A 19,198-nucleotide genomic window follows, 5' to 3' on the forward strand; every position below is an offset into this window, starting at 1 on the left:
CTCTCCCTGTGATACTGTGTACCACTCAGAGACAAATAAACACACTTCAGCCTTCTCAACATTGCAGCGAAGCAAATCTCTACAGCGTCGATAGAATACTTCGTGTTTTATGGAAATCTTTGTGAAAAGAACAAGAGCAGAGAGAAGCCGTGGTAATCCATCGTTAATCGTAAGTGCTATTGGTTAGAATGCTTTTTCTCAGCAGAAGCTGCCAGCGTCTCGGTAGTGTAGATAGCGGCAAATGTTTTGGTCAGAGCTAGAGACAGCTTCATCATAGACTTCTCAAGTGATCCTTGGCCACTTTTTTCTCTCCTGTCACAGGGTCAAAGGAGTGCAAAGACTCCGGGTTATCGACGCATCCATCATGCCTACTATAGTGTCGGGCAACACCAACGCGCCGTCCATCATGATCGGCGAGAAAGGTGCCGACATCGTCAAGGCTGACTGGGCCCACCACGACAGCCTCCGTCACCAGCTGCACGAGGCGGCCAAGCGCAAGAGGTGACCACCGCCGGCCGATAGAAGCGAGGCGCCGGCGTTGAAAGCCAGCGCCGTACGCCCTCTTGCCAAAGACTATTACCGAGGCATTGCTCACTTCGCCAGGGCACTGCGCGCCGCAGGGACTCAGAAGCCGTGAAGCCCAGTGCAAAAGACAGTGACCCTGTGCCTTGCTTCTACTGCTGCTGCCGTTGCTGCTGCTGCTGCTGCTGCTGCTGCTTCTGGTAATCGCACGTGAACAGTAATCCTAGCTACTTGTGGTGGTCGTCGAGTTCTGGAAGTCATCTTCAGGAAGGCAGTGGATACAGATGGCAGTCCCAGTTTGACTAGTGAAGAAAAACGTTTGTAGGAAGCAGTTTGTGTGCGGGGGAGGGACAGCGGCGTGGTGTGTCTTGAAGCGCCGGAGCTGGCAAGGCGAGAATGAAAAAGCTCGCGCTTGTTTTGCTTGTTAGCTGCCTAATGCTTCGAAGACAACCAAGCTTCAGAGGACGCCACCATTTAGCGTCTCTCTAAGAAAGTAACGCAGCAGTAATAGGAATGTGCGCGACAGCTTGAATGTGCAGGCAACCGCCAGTTCTTACAGTGGCGAGCAAGGAATGTTGCAGGAGAGTGGCACGGGCTTGTACCGCCGAGGCCACCTTTCCACAAGTATGCAATGGCATGAACCATGACTACGCGATGGAATGGTGACTAAGCCCAGGACTTGTGCAAGGAGCGCGAATGCCATCTCGAAATCGTGGCAGATTCCGCCCCATTCAAATTGCTCTTCAAATTCCGCCTGTGCTCAACGGCGTGTGCTTCTCCTTAATCTCATAATTTAACTGAGTTTTAAAGCCGGGAACATTCAAGCACGAGCAGAAACACAGCGCTTGTCTAGATGAAAAGCCCATCTCCTTGTTAGCAATTTCTTACAATAGCGCGTTCTTGTTGTAAGGCCTGTTAAATATCAAAGTACAAGCTGCGGCTAAACGATAGGCAGAGCAACGCTGTTGGTTGCACGTTCAGTTTCAAACGGTTCAACTTCGAACCAGCTTTCAGGTAAGTACAGGCTGGGCGAATGACCAACTACTTCAAACAGCTTGAGAAAAATGATATTCAGTTTTTATGGGCTATATTTCGAAGCTTCAATGCTGCTGTTTTTCTAGGGCCTTTTGAAGACGTTACAATCAGTGTACTCTTTGTAATGTGCTGTTAACACTTGCCAACTTTTTGTACAAATGTTGCCAATGCTAGTGTAGTATGTTTGTGTATGTGAAGATAATTTAAATAACATCGCTTACCTGATGCGTCATCACTCACCCTGGAGGAAGAAATGTAATGCTCATGTCCTCGTTTAATCGTTCTGCGGCTACGCACATGTGATAAAAACTCGTTGACAAGCTTTTGATGGCCGTGCGCGGGGCGCACGTTTCTGAATTCACAAAAGTGACCCCCCCCCCCCCCCTTCGTACAAAAACCAGCAACCCCTGTCAAGACGACATAAAAAGATTCTTAAATCACAGGCTTGAGCAGCCCTGCACTGATTAAAATGGCATTGGGGTATGTAACGGAGCTAGAAGCTCTTGACAGGGGCGGCTATATTAATCCAAAAAGTCAGGTTACACAATAAAGTTTGTGCGTGTGACATTAGTTATTTCGGAGTAAAGGAAGAAAATATTCATTTGTGCGAGTTTTGTGATTTCCTTTGGTTCTGTTTTGTCCTCGCGTGTGGCTGTGGTCCGGTTTCATGCTTGAAAACTCCATTTGGGCGAATGTTCTGAAGTCTAAGTCACCGTGGTGTTACTTGTTTATCGGTGCATAACGGGAAGCCTGAAGCATTGTCTTCATTGTCGCTTGCTTCAACTGCCTCAGTGAAAATAGTATTTGGAAGTGCTTAACTTCCTTCTGAAGTTATCATCCAACATCGCTGAAAGAACTAGATATTCTATGCGTTTGAACCAGCGGGCTGGCGACCACAGTTAAGCGGTTTATGGATGCAAGGAAAATTGTCGCTTACCTGACAATGTTTGTCATTTCGTGGCGTCATTAATAATTTAATCAGCAGTAATTGGAGCTGTAATTATTCAAGGGCCTCCTATCGGCTGATGAAACTTTATATTTGTCCAAACTTTCCGCCTAACTTTTTACGGGTTTCATCATGTGTGGCGATGTTTGTAGCATAAATATACTTAATTTTGTCTTCGAAACTGCGTGGGCACATTACTAATAGTGCAAGCAGCTTTGCACAGTTCTCGTAAGGCATATCTGGCGCGCTAGGACACGAAGTGTTGCAATTAACTTTTCTCTTATCCATGGTACCTCAGCGCAGCAGCGTATTCACATGCCACTGGCTGAGTGTCTCGATACGAAATGCTTACCTGTTCATGTGTGTTCTATTACGTATATCTAGTACTGGAACTGTTTTGTTTCTGTACATACATGACCATGGATGACTTCGCAAATACTCTTCGCAATTATTCAATAAATAAAATGGCAGGCCTAGAACCTGCGTTATTCTTTTCTTTTGTCTTTCTTTCCTGTACTGTTCAGGACGAACAAAATTTGTTCAAGCTCGTATGAGTTAGAACATTTTAAATGCCTGCAATCAAAGTGCTCTTCTGTTTGTTTTGTAGCGCGGAGTATCCATTACGGTGAATGAAGCTGTGGACAGTGTAAGCGTTAAAATGCTTCCTTTATGGCGTAAAAAGAAAGCTGTTGCGTTGGTACGAATCGAAGGTTGTTTCAGATATACTAGAAATTATAAGACCGTAGAAAATCTCTGTTCGTTGCGAGGCAATCTCATGAATGCGCTGGCACCTGGTTTGTTCTTTACGGGAAGCATTGTAGGTAAGACTAGAAAGTGTCTTTGTTGGTCACGGAATTGTAATTTAATTGAAATTAATTCACTTTGCTCCTAGATTGTCAATTGTGTGTCTGAGCGGATGTGTTTCTGAAAGGGGCTCGGAAACACTTTCCGAGGAGAGCACATGAACTCTCGCAACCCCTGCATTGTGTTGTCGTGAACACATGAGCGAAATAATACAATTCTACACGCAGAAGAGAACCAGCAATTACACACGAAAGTTGGCGAGCCCTTTCCGGCCACTTTTTTATGCTCCCACCCTCCTCCGTCACTCGCCCCTGCGTCTACAAGTTGGGAGCTGGCTATTGGTTAGATTCTTCCAGAAATCAGGCAGCTACCACTGCCGCGGCCAGTAAGCCGCGTAGCTCCGGTGGGTCAGGAAGCTCCGCCTCCGGAGGTGGAGGCGACGGAGGAGTATCGACCTCCTAGAGTGCGAAAAGTGACGAGAGAGAGAAAGGCGCGAAGGCGCTGAAATTCAAATTTTGTCTACAAATAACTCAGCCTCTACAAAGCGCATTAAAAATATTCTCGCTGGTGAAAGCACAATGCGCGACCTTCGTCTTAATCTGTAAATATTTATCATCATCCGGCACCTTTGTCTTCAAAGGAGTGGCCGTCGTACTTTCGAGTGCCAATAAAGCTCGCTCCGTCCACAGTCTCACACGGGATATTATTCGTGAAACGACGAGGTTTAACACACCAGGCATACCATAACTTTATTAGAGCCCCTCTCAAAGCCCCTTTAAAGGCTTGCATAAAGAAATAAATGTTTTCGCGCCATTAAAAACACAACTGGGTCACGAATTTTTACCCTAAAAGTAAATTACCACGAGTAACTGCAGCACTTGGTCCCAAAAAGCTTTGTTCCTCAGATCGTGGCTGCCTGAGTGGAGATGTCAGCAAAACAAACAGTGAACGTGAACCCATTCAAATATTTAGATAGATTTTAGCCTTGCTGTTAACTTAAATATAAGCCTGTCGCCTTCGTTTTTTTGCTTTAACACTGAACTCGGACTGCATCAAGGTCGATTTTTCTTCTAGTTCCTGCAGCACTATCAAGTTTCAGCCTTGAAATTCGTGAGGGCCTTTATTCTCTGCTAAATAAAAAGAAATACTCAAAGCTACATCTTCAGAACCATCAAAATCTTCAGTACACAAATGCCTTGATATAATCATAAGAGCCTTATGAGACCAAGGAAAAGTATCGGGCGCAACTCCTTTTAATTAGTCCCCACTCTGAAAACTTCTTAACGAGCTCGCGAGGGAATACCCCTGCAGAGAATGCATATCCTGGAAGACGTATATTCTTGAAAAATTATCTATGATAACGGTATCAAACGTAGTCTGTAAGTTCTTGTCGACATGATCTTCACTCCTGCAAACTGACTCCTAATGTCAGCGCACCGGCGATGGGCACAGGGTCCTTGCGTCAAGCATCAGGAGTTGAAAGAGTAAAGCGCAGAACCTAGGTAAGTATCGAAGCGGCGTCGGTCTCGGGTTCTAAAACCACTTAATAAACCAAGAAAAGCTCTTACGCATGAGTCAGCAAACAAAAAAGAAATACTTTTCTACGGAAAACCCTGCCAATTAAAACGCAGTAAGAAGCCATTAGTAAAGGGACGCACCCTGGGGAATAATGGGCCGTGCACAGCAAAGGGGTGATGCTCCGCTGCTGAGTATAAAACCATTAAGGCTGTAGCTCACTGGAACATTCATTTTCATCGCTCCAGGGAAGCGGATCTGTTTTTCAACACTATGCTTCTCCTGGCCGCAACAGGCTGATCGGGGACGACACGCTGCTTTACTGAGTGCCCCAACTCGGGCTTCCTGCCTACTCCGCGCTGAAAGCATGAAGCCTTTGGAGACGTTCAGAAAGGTAGCTTGATTTTTTTTCCGCATCTTGGACTTCTCTAGAAATTTATCTGCTCTGGTGTATATTCGAGCTTGTTCCCAGTAGTTTACGTATTAAGTCGAGCCCGGATATATCGAAGCAGGATATATCAAATTACTATTTATATCGAACGATCGAATATCCCTTGAAAGTATCAGTAATGTTGGCGATATGAATTTTTGATTCTGGGTTGAAGATAAGCTTTTCTATTGAGATTTTTATAGGTCGGGTTATCTACGTATCGGGCTATTTCGCGATATCCTTCGAATTCAATGTAAAAAAGTGCGACTATTTACCTGGGGGACTGGAGTCCGGTTTTGTTGGGTGCTCGCTCTTAGCCTGCATTGATTTTATGAACGTAGGGAACGCGATTATGACGTCAGAGTTGCTTCTCTGCGCGGAGTTAGACTCTGCTTGGTCGGCTTCTTTAAGCTGAGATGTGGCCCTTTTACTAGAATAAGAGCTTTAAAAGAGGAAACTTTATGTATAGATAATTTCTACGTGACAAATTCAGTGCATTTTGCTATGTATTGTTTTTGCCTCATCAGAGATGGCACATAGAAAATAAAGTGCCCTGTATAGTTTAGGAATAGCTTTCATAATTAGTGGTGCGTTCAGTTCAAAGCAGAATATGTAGTATCAAAGCTTTGCAACGAAGCAGAAGTAAAATGGCCACTATTTGCATGGTTATTTTTGAGTCAGGCGCTTCACATATGTAGTTGACAGACAGCTATTTCAAGAAAATATCCGTGCAACATGAACAACCGCGCACGGGCGAAACACGATCTTGTCTTTGATCAAGGAAACATATGAAAACCGGGCTGAGTGGCTTTTGTAAAATATATCATCATTTATTTGGGAAAATCCGCTCTATAAGATGCGACTTTTAGCAGTAATGAACGTGGTACGTATTTTAATATACTTACAAAAGGCCCTTTGTTATTGATATTTATTTTTTCTGGCAATTCGTAACCTCAAGATAGGACGCCATTTGATAGCCTCAAATTCGGGCAGAAATCGGGCTACTGAAAAAAAAATTCTCAGAATTTAATAATTTTAGGTATATTTTATCAATAAAACATGAGTAATTGTTATCGCATGCTATTGTTAGAGGCAAAATTGCGTCGTTGCGTTAATTACAACCAAAAGCTGTCTAAATATGACACCTTGCACCAAGAAGGTGCTCCGCACGTCGAGTCTACGTATATTTTTTGTGATTAAATCTACTTCTTCGCCCATATTACCTTCCTCTTATGAAACGCTTCTCGTCTATACTAGGCCTGCCGTGCATAACGAGCTTTAAACTACATTTAAAACCGTTCTATAACGGGAACGCCGCGCTAGAAAAAGTACTATCGCGCTCAATATGACTTGCAACGTTCGGCCGCGTGGCCGGAGCGCTTACCGGAAGCATGGTGGTGCCGGCAAGCGGCGCGCTTGAAAACGAAAGGGAAAGGATTTTGCTGTTCCAACAGTGACCCTTCTCCCCTGTGCCTTCTGGTCTTTAAGGAAGCATAGCGTTATCGCATCGCCAGCGCTAACGCGGCGACATTTGTGCGACAATGCAAGGCGCATGTCGCAGTTGATCCCAGATTATGCAGAGCAGATGGCGCGGGGGATGCAGCTGACTGGTGGAACACCACAATCCTTTCCACTTTGTTTTCAAGCACGCCGCTTGTTGGCACCACAGTGCGTCCGGAGAGCGCTGCTGCCGCACGCTCATGTGATGCAAGTCATATTGAGCGTGATACTACATATCTGCTAGTCTTTGTGCTATGCCGGCCCCAGCTTAGTACTCTGACAAAGTCCACTTCAAGGTGTACCTTAGGGTAAAAATAAGTTACACCGGCGTCGTTTAGTTATAAGTTAGTGCTCTCACAAGTCAAACACCTGTGTAGCATGATGTCAATGTGAACCCCCAACCCCCTTTAGTCATTCCCTAGTCATTGCGCAGTTTTATGCCCATTATATTGATCAACTTCCTTGGCAGTCTTGATTTGTTTTCTTTGCCTTTCTAGATTTTTCGCGCTGCCGTAGTATCTGTGGCAGTGTTCTTGACCTTTACAAGACCGGCTTGCACTTACCTGAGTAATGAGGACCGGCGTTTGGCCGGCATGACACCTTTGGCCGACGCCTTGCCTGCCAGCCACTCTGCTGCCTATGATGCATCTGATGAAGAATACGATCAAGAACCTCCTTCAGTGATCCGTGATTACTCTCTCGAACAGAACACGTACAGCAAAGATGGCGAACTGAGCAAATGGGAGTTTCCACGAAGGAATCATATTGAGCAGGCTTGCCTCGCTTACGCTGACAAGGCCACTTGCAAGCAGATCATAGCGAGACATTCGAAAATCGAACTGAAAGATAAAACCACCATCCTAAGAATGCTCGGAAAGGCCGCTTTGGCGAAATATAAGAACCGCTTGTCGAAAGCAAGAAACCTACAAGCTAACAACATCGCAACTCGTAAGCTGTACGAAATCCTGTCCAAAGCTGAGCTTGGCAAAGCCGGACAGCATGGTGCCCGTAATGACGACTTTGGCTTCAAACTAACGGACCAGGCATCGAAGCAAAGAAGCGGAGATAACGTTCTCAGTCGTCGCATGCAAGATGAACTGACTCGACGAAGTGGAAATTTCGGCCTCTCCCGCAATTCAAAGTATGATTCGCCCGACAACATGGAGAAGAGGCGCCACGAAAAGCTTGAAGACTTGGCAGGAACCGAACCCAAGTTAAGTTCGCTTTCTCCAGAATTTGTGAATGCGCTCGGACGGCCCCTTTACAGTGAAGGTCGAAGCAATTCAATTAATATATTTGATTCCGCTCCAAACTCCGTAGCAAGATATTCGTCTCCTTCTGTAAACATTGACGGCTTACCTGCAAAAGACCCGTTCCAGTCAGAAGAGTTCCAACAGTTTAGGAGGGAAGTCGAAAAGGCGGTTGACGAGCCAGTAAGATTGGGATATGCACGGCTTTCTTCAACAAAGCCGGATCTAGGCCAAGCTCCTTCTACAGAGGTAAGCACAGCTTGCATCACAAACTCCGGTCAGATCTCTGCAGTGCTTCATGTGGTGGGCGTATCCACCGGTTCAGCTGCTTAGAGCCGAACTCAAGTAACATTATTTCTTCTCGCCTATGTCGTCAAATGGTGGTGTGCCCCAACTAATTAATCATGCATTTTAAAGTTATCTGTTCGTTTAGGTTCGGAGACCCTCGACTGTATAAGCGGTTTTTTATAAAAGTCGTTAAACATCAAAAGAAACATCGAACAAGGCACAAGAGTGTAAAATTCAGAAGGATGTTTGTATTCAATTACGCTTCGAGTGCAAAACTACAGTGCCCAGCGACCATGAAGGAAACAATGAAGGGGCCGTGTAACGATACGTTAAAACAAATCGAAAAATTTTAAAGCTCACCAAAGTGAATAAGCAAAACCAAATAAACTGTGATCATTAGAGTCGTGGTATAATATTTCAAGTTGGGGTAAGTAAAAGATTCGAAACTTTGTCATGAAGACCAATGACGTGCACAAAGGAAAGCCCGCGTTCAGTGAGTACTGCTGCAGCGAAGGCAGGGACCTTTTATGCATTTCGTTGTCATCGACATTTGCGTAAGCACCTGCATTTTAAACTCGAAGCATGTGTTCTCGTTCTTATAGTTCCAACAAAATGTGCTGAACTCCTTAAATCGACCGATCGGTATTCGTCATAGGGCGTGGATGGCATAAAAATTCTGAAAATCAAAGCTATGTCTTGCATTCTCAGGCAAAAATTTTCAAAATTAGAAAATTGTAGGACACTTATAGGAATATTGAAGGTAATGGCTCATTCTTCTGACACGTAGCAAAATCTTTTTTTTAAATGTTTCTATCGATCGCATGGAACAGCTAAGACTGCCTTAGAAAACAAACTGGGAACGATTTTGACGACAGCAAAAACTTTATTATGAAAAAAAAATACAAAACGGCCATCAGGTTATTTGCAGATATATTTATTGCGCAGTGAAAATACATTATATGAAAAAATTGCGTTCACGAACGATTTCTCGCTCAAAAATGTTTTTGTCCAGAATTGCCGGGTGTGAGTCGTTGCGGAAGTCTTGATTTTAGACGCATCTGAATCGAATGTACAGTCTACCACAAATTTATCTGGCGAGCTCGAACGGTGCGCTCTGCCGGGCATTTATGATGATTGCCGATGCCTGGCGTGACCGATGCAACTTTTAAAGATATTGGGAGTGAAACACGATCCTTGGGAATGTGGATGCATGAAAAGGTCTTAATTCTTGACCACATCACTCGTGCATGACGCTAGTGTACTTTCCGGTGGAGCACTCGAGAGATCTAGATGTGTGTGGACGACTGTAGAAACTGTAATGACGAGGTGGCATGCTCCACAGGGGACTCGTTTGTTCATTAGCGTGCGTATTGATTTGGTTTGGTTTATGGGGGCTTAACGTCTAAAAGCGACTCGGGCTATGAGGGACGCCGTAGTGAAGGGCTCCGGAAATTTCGACCAGCTGTGGTTCTTTACCATGCACTGACATCGCACCGTACACAGGCCTCTAGAATTTCGCCTCCATCGAAATTCGACCGCCGCGGCCGGGATCGACCTCGCGTCTTTCGGGCCAGCAGCCGAGCGCCATAACCACTGAGCCACCGCGGCGGCACTGCGCAATGGCTATTGGCAATTAATAAAGTGTCAAGCATTGCCATTAATAATTATCTTCTTTTTCGGCACTGTAAACCTTCGAGGGTGAACCTTGTGCTCAAACGTTTCGTGATAAATTTTTGTGACATACAGAACCGACCACACTTCTCTACAGCGTTCGAGCGGCGCTGTGCAGACGAAATAGAGCGAAATTCTGAAGCAGGCGCTGACTTTCAATGATGACACTTGGGCTCAAGCCCCACCGAAACGAGAAAACTGCACAGCCTCAAGCAACTGGCCGCAGGAAGGCCGGCTAAGTTTATATTTCACTTGACATGCTCGGCAGCCCAGCACTCACACGCTCTAGACAAATACGACCTAGAGTCACTGGAGAAATTTTCAAGACTACGGCAATCCTCCTCTTCCCTCTTCATGATTGGTAAACTTAATAATTGGTTTTTTTGGGGGGAAAGGAAATGGCGCAGTATCTGTCTCATATATCGTTGGACACCTTAACCGCGCCGTAAGGGAAGGGATGAAGGAAGGAGTGAAAGATAAAGAGAAATAGGTGCCATAGTGGAGGGCTCCGGCATAATTTCGACCACCTGGGGATCTTTAACGTGCACTGAGATCGCACAGCACACGGGCGCCTTAGCGTTTTTCCTCCATAAAAACGCAGCCGCCGCGGTCGGGTTCGAATCCGGACACTCCGGATCAGTAGTCGAGCGCCCTAACCACTGAGCCACCACGGCGGGTAATTGGTAAACTTCACGGCTGCCTTTTTTGGTGTTCCCAACGGTGCAAATTTATCCGTGGTTTCCGGTGCATTCACCTTTGCAACTTTGTAATATCATAATTACAAGGACTTCCGCGTAGATGACATAGCTTGCTTCGGTGTTGTCGTAAACGGACACTGAAAGAAGAACGGGAAATACGAAGTTTCGTAATTCGCTGAAGCAGCACTTGCGGATGTATGGTGGTCCTAGAAGAGATCCCAGGGGCTTAAAAAGCCGTCAGCTATATGAAAAGTTCCTGCAAATGAGAGTTCTATCTGTTTTCGCATCATTTGGCCGCGGCAGCCATATCTCTGCCAAGCGCGGCGAAGTGGGGAAAAGGAACGGGGTGATAATAAAACTAAACCAGTGACCCATAGCGCAGCAACAAAACAGTGGACAAACGCAAGCGCTAACCTGTGTTTGTCCCCTGTTTTGTTGCTGCGCTATGGATCATAACGCATACCCACTAGCCCGAACCATCACCTTGTAAACCAGTGACCGCAGTGTAAACGGCTCTTTACGGAATCGCTATCACTGGAGTCTTTTAGGTGACTTAATGTTCTAGTAATGCTAGAGAATTTTATTGAAGCGGCTCTATCAAGTTCGTGAGCAGAGCCCGTCGTTTCTACTCTGCCAGGTTCGGGATATTCACAGTAGCCGGTAGGGCGCAAAAATTTCGCTATATCGTATGCTCTGATCTCAATATTTCTGTCACGATGTGAGCAAAACAGCGTCCAGCTCAAGCAAGAAATAATTACTGAGAGTAACAAGCAACTCCCAGCAACATTGATTGACTCTTTTTTTATCCACAACATTCTTTAAACTGCATACCACACATTTTTTATTGCTTGGAAATGAAAAAATCCTTACAAGCGGCTCTGTCAATATGTTATGCTCGAAAACTTGCTTTTCAATTTCTCTCGCTTTTTTCTTCGTTTTTTTTCAACTGAGGTTGGGCCAAAGGACAAGAAATCAGTATACGTAAGTAAAACAGTTTGTACTTTTGTACCTTCTAAAACAGGTGACGGGGGACGACAAAGAATTCTCGTCACTCAGATGCCGGCTCTAGAATGCGCCGAAGAAGGAATTGTACGCATGCAGAAAGAACGAATGTAGGATTTCTACGATACCTATAAGCCCATTTTTTTTAGAGGAATGAAGGTAAACTTAAAGAGAAACTTACATTATGGTTTTTGAATAGGTTGTTTGCTCAGTATTATGAGTAAGACATTATTACTCAGTTTTTTTTTAGAAAACTTGAGAAACCTACATTTCGGTTTAGGATATTTAAAAACAGGCTACAAGTATTAGCTGCAGCGGAAAACCGACAAACTCGGTCCCGGAATACGCAGTTCCGTACCTGAAAACAACCTTCATTTCCACATCAAAATCAAAGCTTCAGACCTTTTGTAAAAATACACAATTAAAAGGGGTTTGCTTCGAAGTTGTGCTCTTGGACTGCTGTAGCACCTGTGCAAATACTGATTTCATCTGTGGTGAAGACCAGACATCATCTCGCTGCCTATAAGTGGACACAAGTAACGAATCCATCGGCAAGTACCCAACAAAGGAGGCCTCCATCCAATGGCCTCGGTCGACTGCACGCAGACACTTGTCAGTCAGCTGCGATTTCTCGCTAGCGGATTAACCACGACCTCATGAAAACCGGTCGTAGCCATTGGCTGGAGGGGAGCCTGCTTTGAGAGGCATCTGCCGCTGCGTTCTTGAGTTGTGTCCGACTTAAGAAGCTAACTCCTTGAGCTGTATATTTTTGACAACGGCTGTACAACTTGGGCATCTGCATTTTGGATGTAAGGCAAGTGCAGGACTAAACGAAGCAGCTCACAGCAGTGATATTACAATGTCCGGTTTTATATACAAGGCTGAAAGAACGAGGTGACATATTTTGGGGGAAGATATGGAACGCAAAAGAACGAATGTACTGTGCAGCTGTCCATGTTTAAAATTCATCACCAGTAAATCTCCGGTTGTTGAAATCGATAATAGAGTGATGGTAACAAATGTTATTAACCATCGCCTTCTTTTATCGCTTTTGATTGATTCAAAGAGTGCGTCGGGACGATCTGGAAGAAGCGTACCGCCAGGACGCGAGGTTGCCAGGGATGTGTGCCCGAGCCACAGCGACTGGGTTTCTCTCAACGAGGCCCGTGACCCGTACGGCACAACGATCAAGGTTTGTTCCCCGCCCGCGCACCGTTTGCGCTATTGGCTCGCCATTTGTGGTGTCTGAGCGAACATTGTCAGGTTCCGCCGGCGTCACAGTGAGACAAAGCTTCCATTCTCATGAAACATGAAAAGAAACGAGACACCTTACAAAGGTAGAGGTGCGGACTAGTAGGTTCTTTAAAGTAATAATAATTGGTTTTCGGGGAAAGGAAATGGCGCAGTATCTGCCTCATATATCGGCGGACACCTTAACCGCGCCGTAAGGGAAGGGATAAAGGAGGGAGTGAAAGAAGAAAAGAAGAAAGAGCTGCCGTAGTGGAGGGCTCCGGGATAATTTCGACCACCTCGGGATCTTTTACGTGCACTGACATCGCACAGCACACGGGCACCTTAGCGTTTTGCCTCCATAAAAACGCCGCCGCCGCGGTCGGGTTCGAACCCGGGAAATTCGGATAAGTAGCCGAGAGCAAAACAGCGCAAACGGCTCAGATTGATGTGAAAGAGGACACGCACAGTGCCGACTTTCAATTACATTTAATAGTGGAAACTTTGCATGCTTATCGGCATAACAGGCTGTGCAACAGAAGTGAAAAAGCTACAATGCGGAAGCTATCAAATAAAAAAAAAATTATGTGAATGGCCTTTTGCACACAGTGCCTGCGTCTCATCCAAGTTTGAAACCACTTTTGCTTTCGAATAAAGCTTGAGGTGTAGGAGGGTAGAATTTCGGACGAATTGGCAACCCACCTTCGATTCACGAACAGGACGCACGACGAGACACCACAGCAGGTAGTCTCCCGCGTCGCGGCTGTCTTATGGAAGATTCCCCTCAGCTGTGGCAACATGTACATAGAGCAGACAGGAGAGTGCCTCAGTGAGTGACTTCAAAAACTATTCAGTTCGGCCGTGGGCTAAAGAAAAAGTTGCCTTTAGTGGCCCTTGTCCGTTTGTACATATTCGCGTAATAATGGTGCGCACGTAATGACTGCATTTATATGATTATTGTCAAGTCTGAACATAAATTATGATAGGGTTAAGTCATAAAATGCGAAGGGTAACGCGTGATATGCGACCTTGCATTATCAGAGCGATAATTAGTCGCCTCCTGGAGGAGGTCAAAGCTCGTGCAAGGCAGCTGACTCGGAGGTGTAGGCATGCTATGTGATACCTGTGCTGATTATGTGAGAAGTGTCGCTTTTACGAAACCCCTTCAACAGGCGTGTAACTGCAGAAAATCTCTCTCTGTGAGAAAGTTTTGAGCCGGTATTTTGAAACGAGACGTAGTATTAAAATATATGTCGTTCAAAACAGTGTCTTAATCGCATGTGCAAATATTAGTTCTGTCGATATTATAAACCATCGGCTGCACAATTCACTCATCAGTAATAAAATCTTCCAAGTTGCCACTGCAAAAACAAACAATCGTTGAACGCAGGTTCTGGCCACAATCCCATACAACGGGACCATCGTGCGCCAGTACTTCTACGAGACATTTTGCGCGCAAAAGCACAGGACGAAGAGGCAGCTCAACTGGACAGAGCCTGGTATGGCGGAGGAGGGTGAAGCCGCCATGGACGAACAGCGAGAGTGTCTGGGAATCGACACAAAGGTGCGCAGTCTCGTAATACCTCTGCTGGGCGTACAGCGCAGTATGCGCCTGTCTTGGCGTTTCGTTTGTCTAACATGACTCAACGACGCCTACAGCAATGATTGCTCTCAGTACGATTAATTCTCTGCGATAAACACCAGTAATTAAATTACTTTAATTAAATTACAGATTTTAATTTGTTTTTGGTAATTTGAAGTATGATCTTGTCCTTGCATCACATGCCCTGCCCAAACTCATTTATTCTTGATTTCTAACCCAACACGATGGCTCAGTGGTTAGGGCGCTGGTCTACTGAGGTGGAGTGCACGGGTCCGATGGAGGCGAAACGCAAAAAGCTGCGGTTGGGTTCCAAGGAACGAATTTTATGAACGATGACGCATTTTAGCACCATGCGTCTTCTAATGCAATCGTAGTAATAAGTGTAAATCGAGATACTTCTTCATGTTTGAACAGCGCAATAAAACAACGGGACACAACGACGAATGGACACCACAAGCGCTGACTCGCAACTAGATTTTTGTGACGTTCCTTGTGTGTGCTACGAGGGTCCGCGTTCGACGGCGCGGCGTAGACGGAGCCCCCAGTGGCGGCAAAAGCACTCAAGGGAAAGCGATTCAGCTGGAAGAAAGGAGATCGGCGACAGCCGGTCTCGTTTTGGAAGCAGCCAGCACACATGTTTCTGCTGTATATGGCTGCAAGCAACTTGAGTGGGATTGCTTTCGGGCCTGTCGCCATGGACCGCACGGAGAAGACCTAGGTGACAGCTGCGTCCAATTACCGAGCCATACTCGTTGAGAGTGAACCACCAAAACGAAGGGGTTTAAGCACAACCGGACCCCCTTTCCATAGTGTCGGCACGTGTCGAACGCCGCCGCCGCGGGGAGACGGGCGTTATCTTCCCCAATTTCCGTGACCGTGCCGGGGACAAAGGGCCTCGTTTCGGCGGGACTGGCTCCGTGACAAGACGGCGGGCATCATCACCAACACTCCCGAGCACATCCTAGGACAAGGGACCACTTTCCCGGCCTTTTAGTGACCTCGCGTTCCGGCCTTGAGTGGCGAGTGTCATTTGTTGGAGAACGGAGGTCGGTGACCCGCGGGAACCGTCAGCGGGCCAGAGACCGTCTACCACAGCCGACGCTACCTCGACGACAACCTTCTTTCCCTCGGACTCAACACGTGACGGGGGCGAGACCATAAGTGCGGTGGTGTGTTTGTGCGCCCAACTGAAAGCCCTAGGCCCCTCCCACTCCGGCGTGGGCGTCCTCAACCTAGGGAATGTGGGGAATAAGAAGGATATAAAAATCGACGAGGAGTACGGAACAAAAAAAAACGCTCAGGACGCCATCGTTCTCCAAGGGGGCCTTCAGCGCCGAAGCCCGACGGCGTGCAGCTTCTGCCAGCAACCGTTCGAGCTCAACTTCGGAGCCCCTCCATCGTCCCCATGAAGTCGTCGGCACGTAAGCTCGGACACCCCAGCCTCTGATGAATAATCATAATCATGTATAATTATTGAATATATCTGTTTGTTTAAACTGAGCCATACGGTGTCTCTTTGCCTCTCCGTCCCGTGTGGACCTGCGCATTATGGGGGGTCGTCACATTTTTAATTCACGTCAAAGCATCTTAAATACTAAGAACGCCAAACACAAACAAGAGGGAAAACCAAAAAAAAAAAACGACACAAAGCTGCTAATCATGCCCACAAAGGTGACAATCAGCACGAGCGCGAGACTACACATCTTGGCCGGATAAAAACATCATCTCTTTATCAGTTAGTGTGACAGAATGATCACTAATGCAGCTATCAGGTTCCAAGCGGATGTGAAAAGCCTCCAAAATTTCCCGCGTTAGGCTGTCATTATGAAGGTAGAGAAGGTACTTGCACCCCTCTGTTGTCTAACACCGTCATCCTAAGAAAATATAATGACAGTCTAACGCGGGAAATTTTGGAGGCTTTTCACATCCGCTTGGAACCTGATAGCTGCATTAGTGATCCTTCTGTCACACTAACTGATAAAGAGATGGTGTTTTTATCCGGCCAAGATGTGTAGTCTCGCGCACGTGCTGATTGTCACCTTTGTGGGCATGATTAGCAGCTTTGTGTCGTTTTTCTTTTGGTTTTCCTTCTTGTTTGTGTTTGACGTTATTAGTGTTTAAGGTGCTTTGACGTGAATTAAAAATCTAGTTGCGAGTCAGCGCTTGTGGTGTCCTTTCGTCGTTGTGTCCCGTTGTTTTATTGCGCTGTTCAAATATGAATCAATACCAACTCGCCCAGTTCGCAGCTTTAATGAAATACTTCTTTCTCTTTTTGCAACGCACGTCCTGCCTTTTATTCCCTCATCCGGCGCTCCTGCAGAGGTCCCATATGTTAGGCCAAGCAAGTCGCAACACCGGTTAAGCCCGTTGCCACCACTCTCGGAGGAACAAACAGAAGTGAACATGACGCGAACACTCACCAGCGCATGTTACCGGGGTCTGTTACGAGGACCAACCATACTGCTTCGGAGGCTGCAAAGGCTGGTAACACCTCTGGGCAGCAAGTTACTGTTTCTGTCTGAGGGCAGGGAAATAGACACGTGTTTGGACATCCTTCAGTTTTGTTTGTTCATTCGCGTTATCCTTATCTTTGTACTGGCCCCCGCTATAGGCAAGAAGAGGAGGGAGGAATAGCTGGCTGGGAAGGAATATTGTGGGAAAAACCGAATAATTTGCGCGTGGCGTCTAGAGGAAGAATTTGGTGTTTTTTTCCTCTAGTTGTATTGGTTTGTTGTGTGGATGAAAAGTAAAAAGCAATTTAAAAGTATGAATTACTTTTTGGAAGTAAGCATAAAGTAATGTCATTACTTTTTCTGTGGATTAATTTGTAATGCAAAGCAAATAAATTTGCATGACTGTTAAGAAAGTAAATAGCATAATTCAATTCCACTTCAAAAGTAATTTTGCTTTGCACGTTCTCCGACCCTTTTTGTCTTTGTCGACGTTTTGCCGGCAACAAAATGAGAATTTACCGACGAGAAAACTGGATTTATTAATTTTCCAGCCAGTCCCTGCAAACTCGTGACGCCCTCACCGTAAAACTCGGGTTGCTGTCGCACTGAAGTACATGGAGGTATAGCCTTGTCTTGGGGATTCGCAGTGAAAATCGGCGTTGACGCATTCATTTTACTTGAGAAATCTGTCGCTGGTGGTGACGCCTGTATTTCGTTTCCTGGTCATTTCTACCATCTAACATCTTCGTTTTAATGAGAGTGGTCTCTTTCTGATTAGAGCGCCGTACCCTATTTACATCGGCACACTTCTACCTCTCCTCAGTATCTCTTTAAAAATGCTTTGAAGTAGCCCTCTAAGCGCCTATATTATTTCTGGCCTCATGTATGGAGTGAAAAAATTATATAACGCCCTTGTTTCGCTTAATATCGGCGCCGCTTTCTTTTATTATGTAAGACATACAATTGGGGTCTGCTGCCCCAGCGGCCACTGCCGCCGAAGGAGAGAAAGCTGAAGAAGACGAAGCTTACGCAGTTCAGTTTGCGAAGAAGACGAAGCTGACGCTCTCGAACTCTTGGCTTGGAGCTACGCTGTGTCGACAAAGATTTTGCCTGTCCACATTTCTTGTGCGTCTGATTTGCGTCTTTACAATTAATGCATTCATTAAAAACGGTAATAATGTTAAAGTAACAAAGTTCCTATTAATGTATTTCTTTCTCTTCGATATATCGCCGGCATCAAAGAACAGAAAAAACTGCATTCTTTTCGGTGAACTCGTGGGGCCATCTATCTGATGTAAATTTAAGTCCCACTCTTCGCGGATGAGCTGGTAGCCCCGTCTTTTAAGTGTAAACTGAAGTAGTCGGCTTCTTTAGGAAGAAATGCTTGGGGAAATGGGTCTTTGACCCCACCTTGCGTAATCGAAAAATACCTTGTGCCATGGCGCTCTTGGCCACAGATGGTATTGCGCCATAAAAATCCATCATCATATAGGACATCGAGACAAGCATAAAACGGGATGTCACGTTTACAATGCGCAGGTGTGGTACTCGCGCTGCCGCGAACGCCTCATCTGGACGTACGGCATGGTGGTTAAGGCTGACGGCGACGTGGGTTGGGGTGTCATCGCGATCCGTGGCTCCTGCAGCTGCTCGGTGTGGCCCCGTGATCCCCGCGAAGGACGCAGGCCAACGTCCAGGCTCTTCATCGACGACGTCTGAGATGCCCCGCAAGCAGTGTCTACAGCAAGCGGCAGCCACAGCAACGTCGAAATTAAAATAAAAGAAAAAAAAGGTAGACATTAAACGAAGTGCGCCTTGCACGCCAGATTAACCCTTCGTGCAGTACTCATGGTGATTGCTACTCAATAAAGCAACACGAATAAACCCGCACAGAGACTAGGAGCTGTTGGTAATCGTGATGTCAACACCGGGAAGGACTCCGTGATTACTGTCCCGAAATTAATGGCAAGGTAGGAAAGCCCAGGGGATCTGTGGCCTTTGATTTTGGCCTTCGCCCCAGTTTTCCTGCGAAAATGGCGTGTGGTGACGACCATAGAGTTTCATTACTATTGACTAGAGGGAAAGCTGACGCCCCGCCTATGGGAGTTTGCATGGAGCTTCCTCACGACCTCCTCAGCCACCATGGGCGCTCTAAGCATCATGGGGCCTCCGGAGAGCTACCGACTGCAGTGCCACAACTTTTGGCCAAAACATAATAAAAAAAACAAACTTCGTTCGATAACCAAAAATG

General features: G+C 46.0%; 1 protein-coding gene and 1 long non-coding RNA gene across 2 annotated transcripts in view; both read left to right on the top strand.

Moving 5' to 3' along the window:
- The window catches only part of LOC144104202 (glucose dehydrogenase [FAD, quinone]-like), an 87,785-nt gene extending 84,799 nt beyond the window's left edge, over window positions 1–2,986 (top strand). Inside the window, exon 11 of the mRNA XM_077637074.1 lies at window positions 322–2,986. Coding sequence (XP_077493200.1) covers window positions 322–505 — 184 coding nt within the window. The 3' untranslated portion in view covers window positions 506–2,986. The remainder of the gene's footprint in view (window positions 1–321) is intronic.
- Window positions 2,987–12,737: 9,751 nt separating this feature from the next.
- On the top strand, window positions 12,738–18,666 carry LOC144103615 (uncharacterized). Its single transcript, XR_013308310.1, has 3 exons — window positions 12,738–12,853; window positions 14,282–14,455; window positions 18,487–18,666. It is a non-coding gene; the product is annotated as an uncharacterized LOC144103615 (long non-coding RNA).
- The last annotated feature ends 532 nt before the right edge of the window (window positions 18,667–19,198 follow it).

Source organism: Amblyomma americanum, chromosome 9 (genome assembly GCF_052857255.1).
Source record: "Amblyomma americanum isolate KBUSLIRL-KWMA chromosome 9, ASM5285725v1, whole genome shotgun sequence".
Lineage (NCBI taxonomy): Eukaryota > Metazoa > Arthropoda > Arachnida > Ixodida > Ixodidae > Amblyomma > Amblyomma americanum.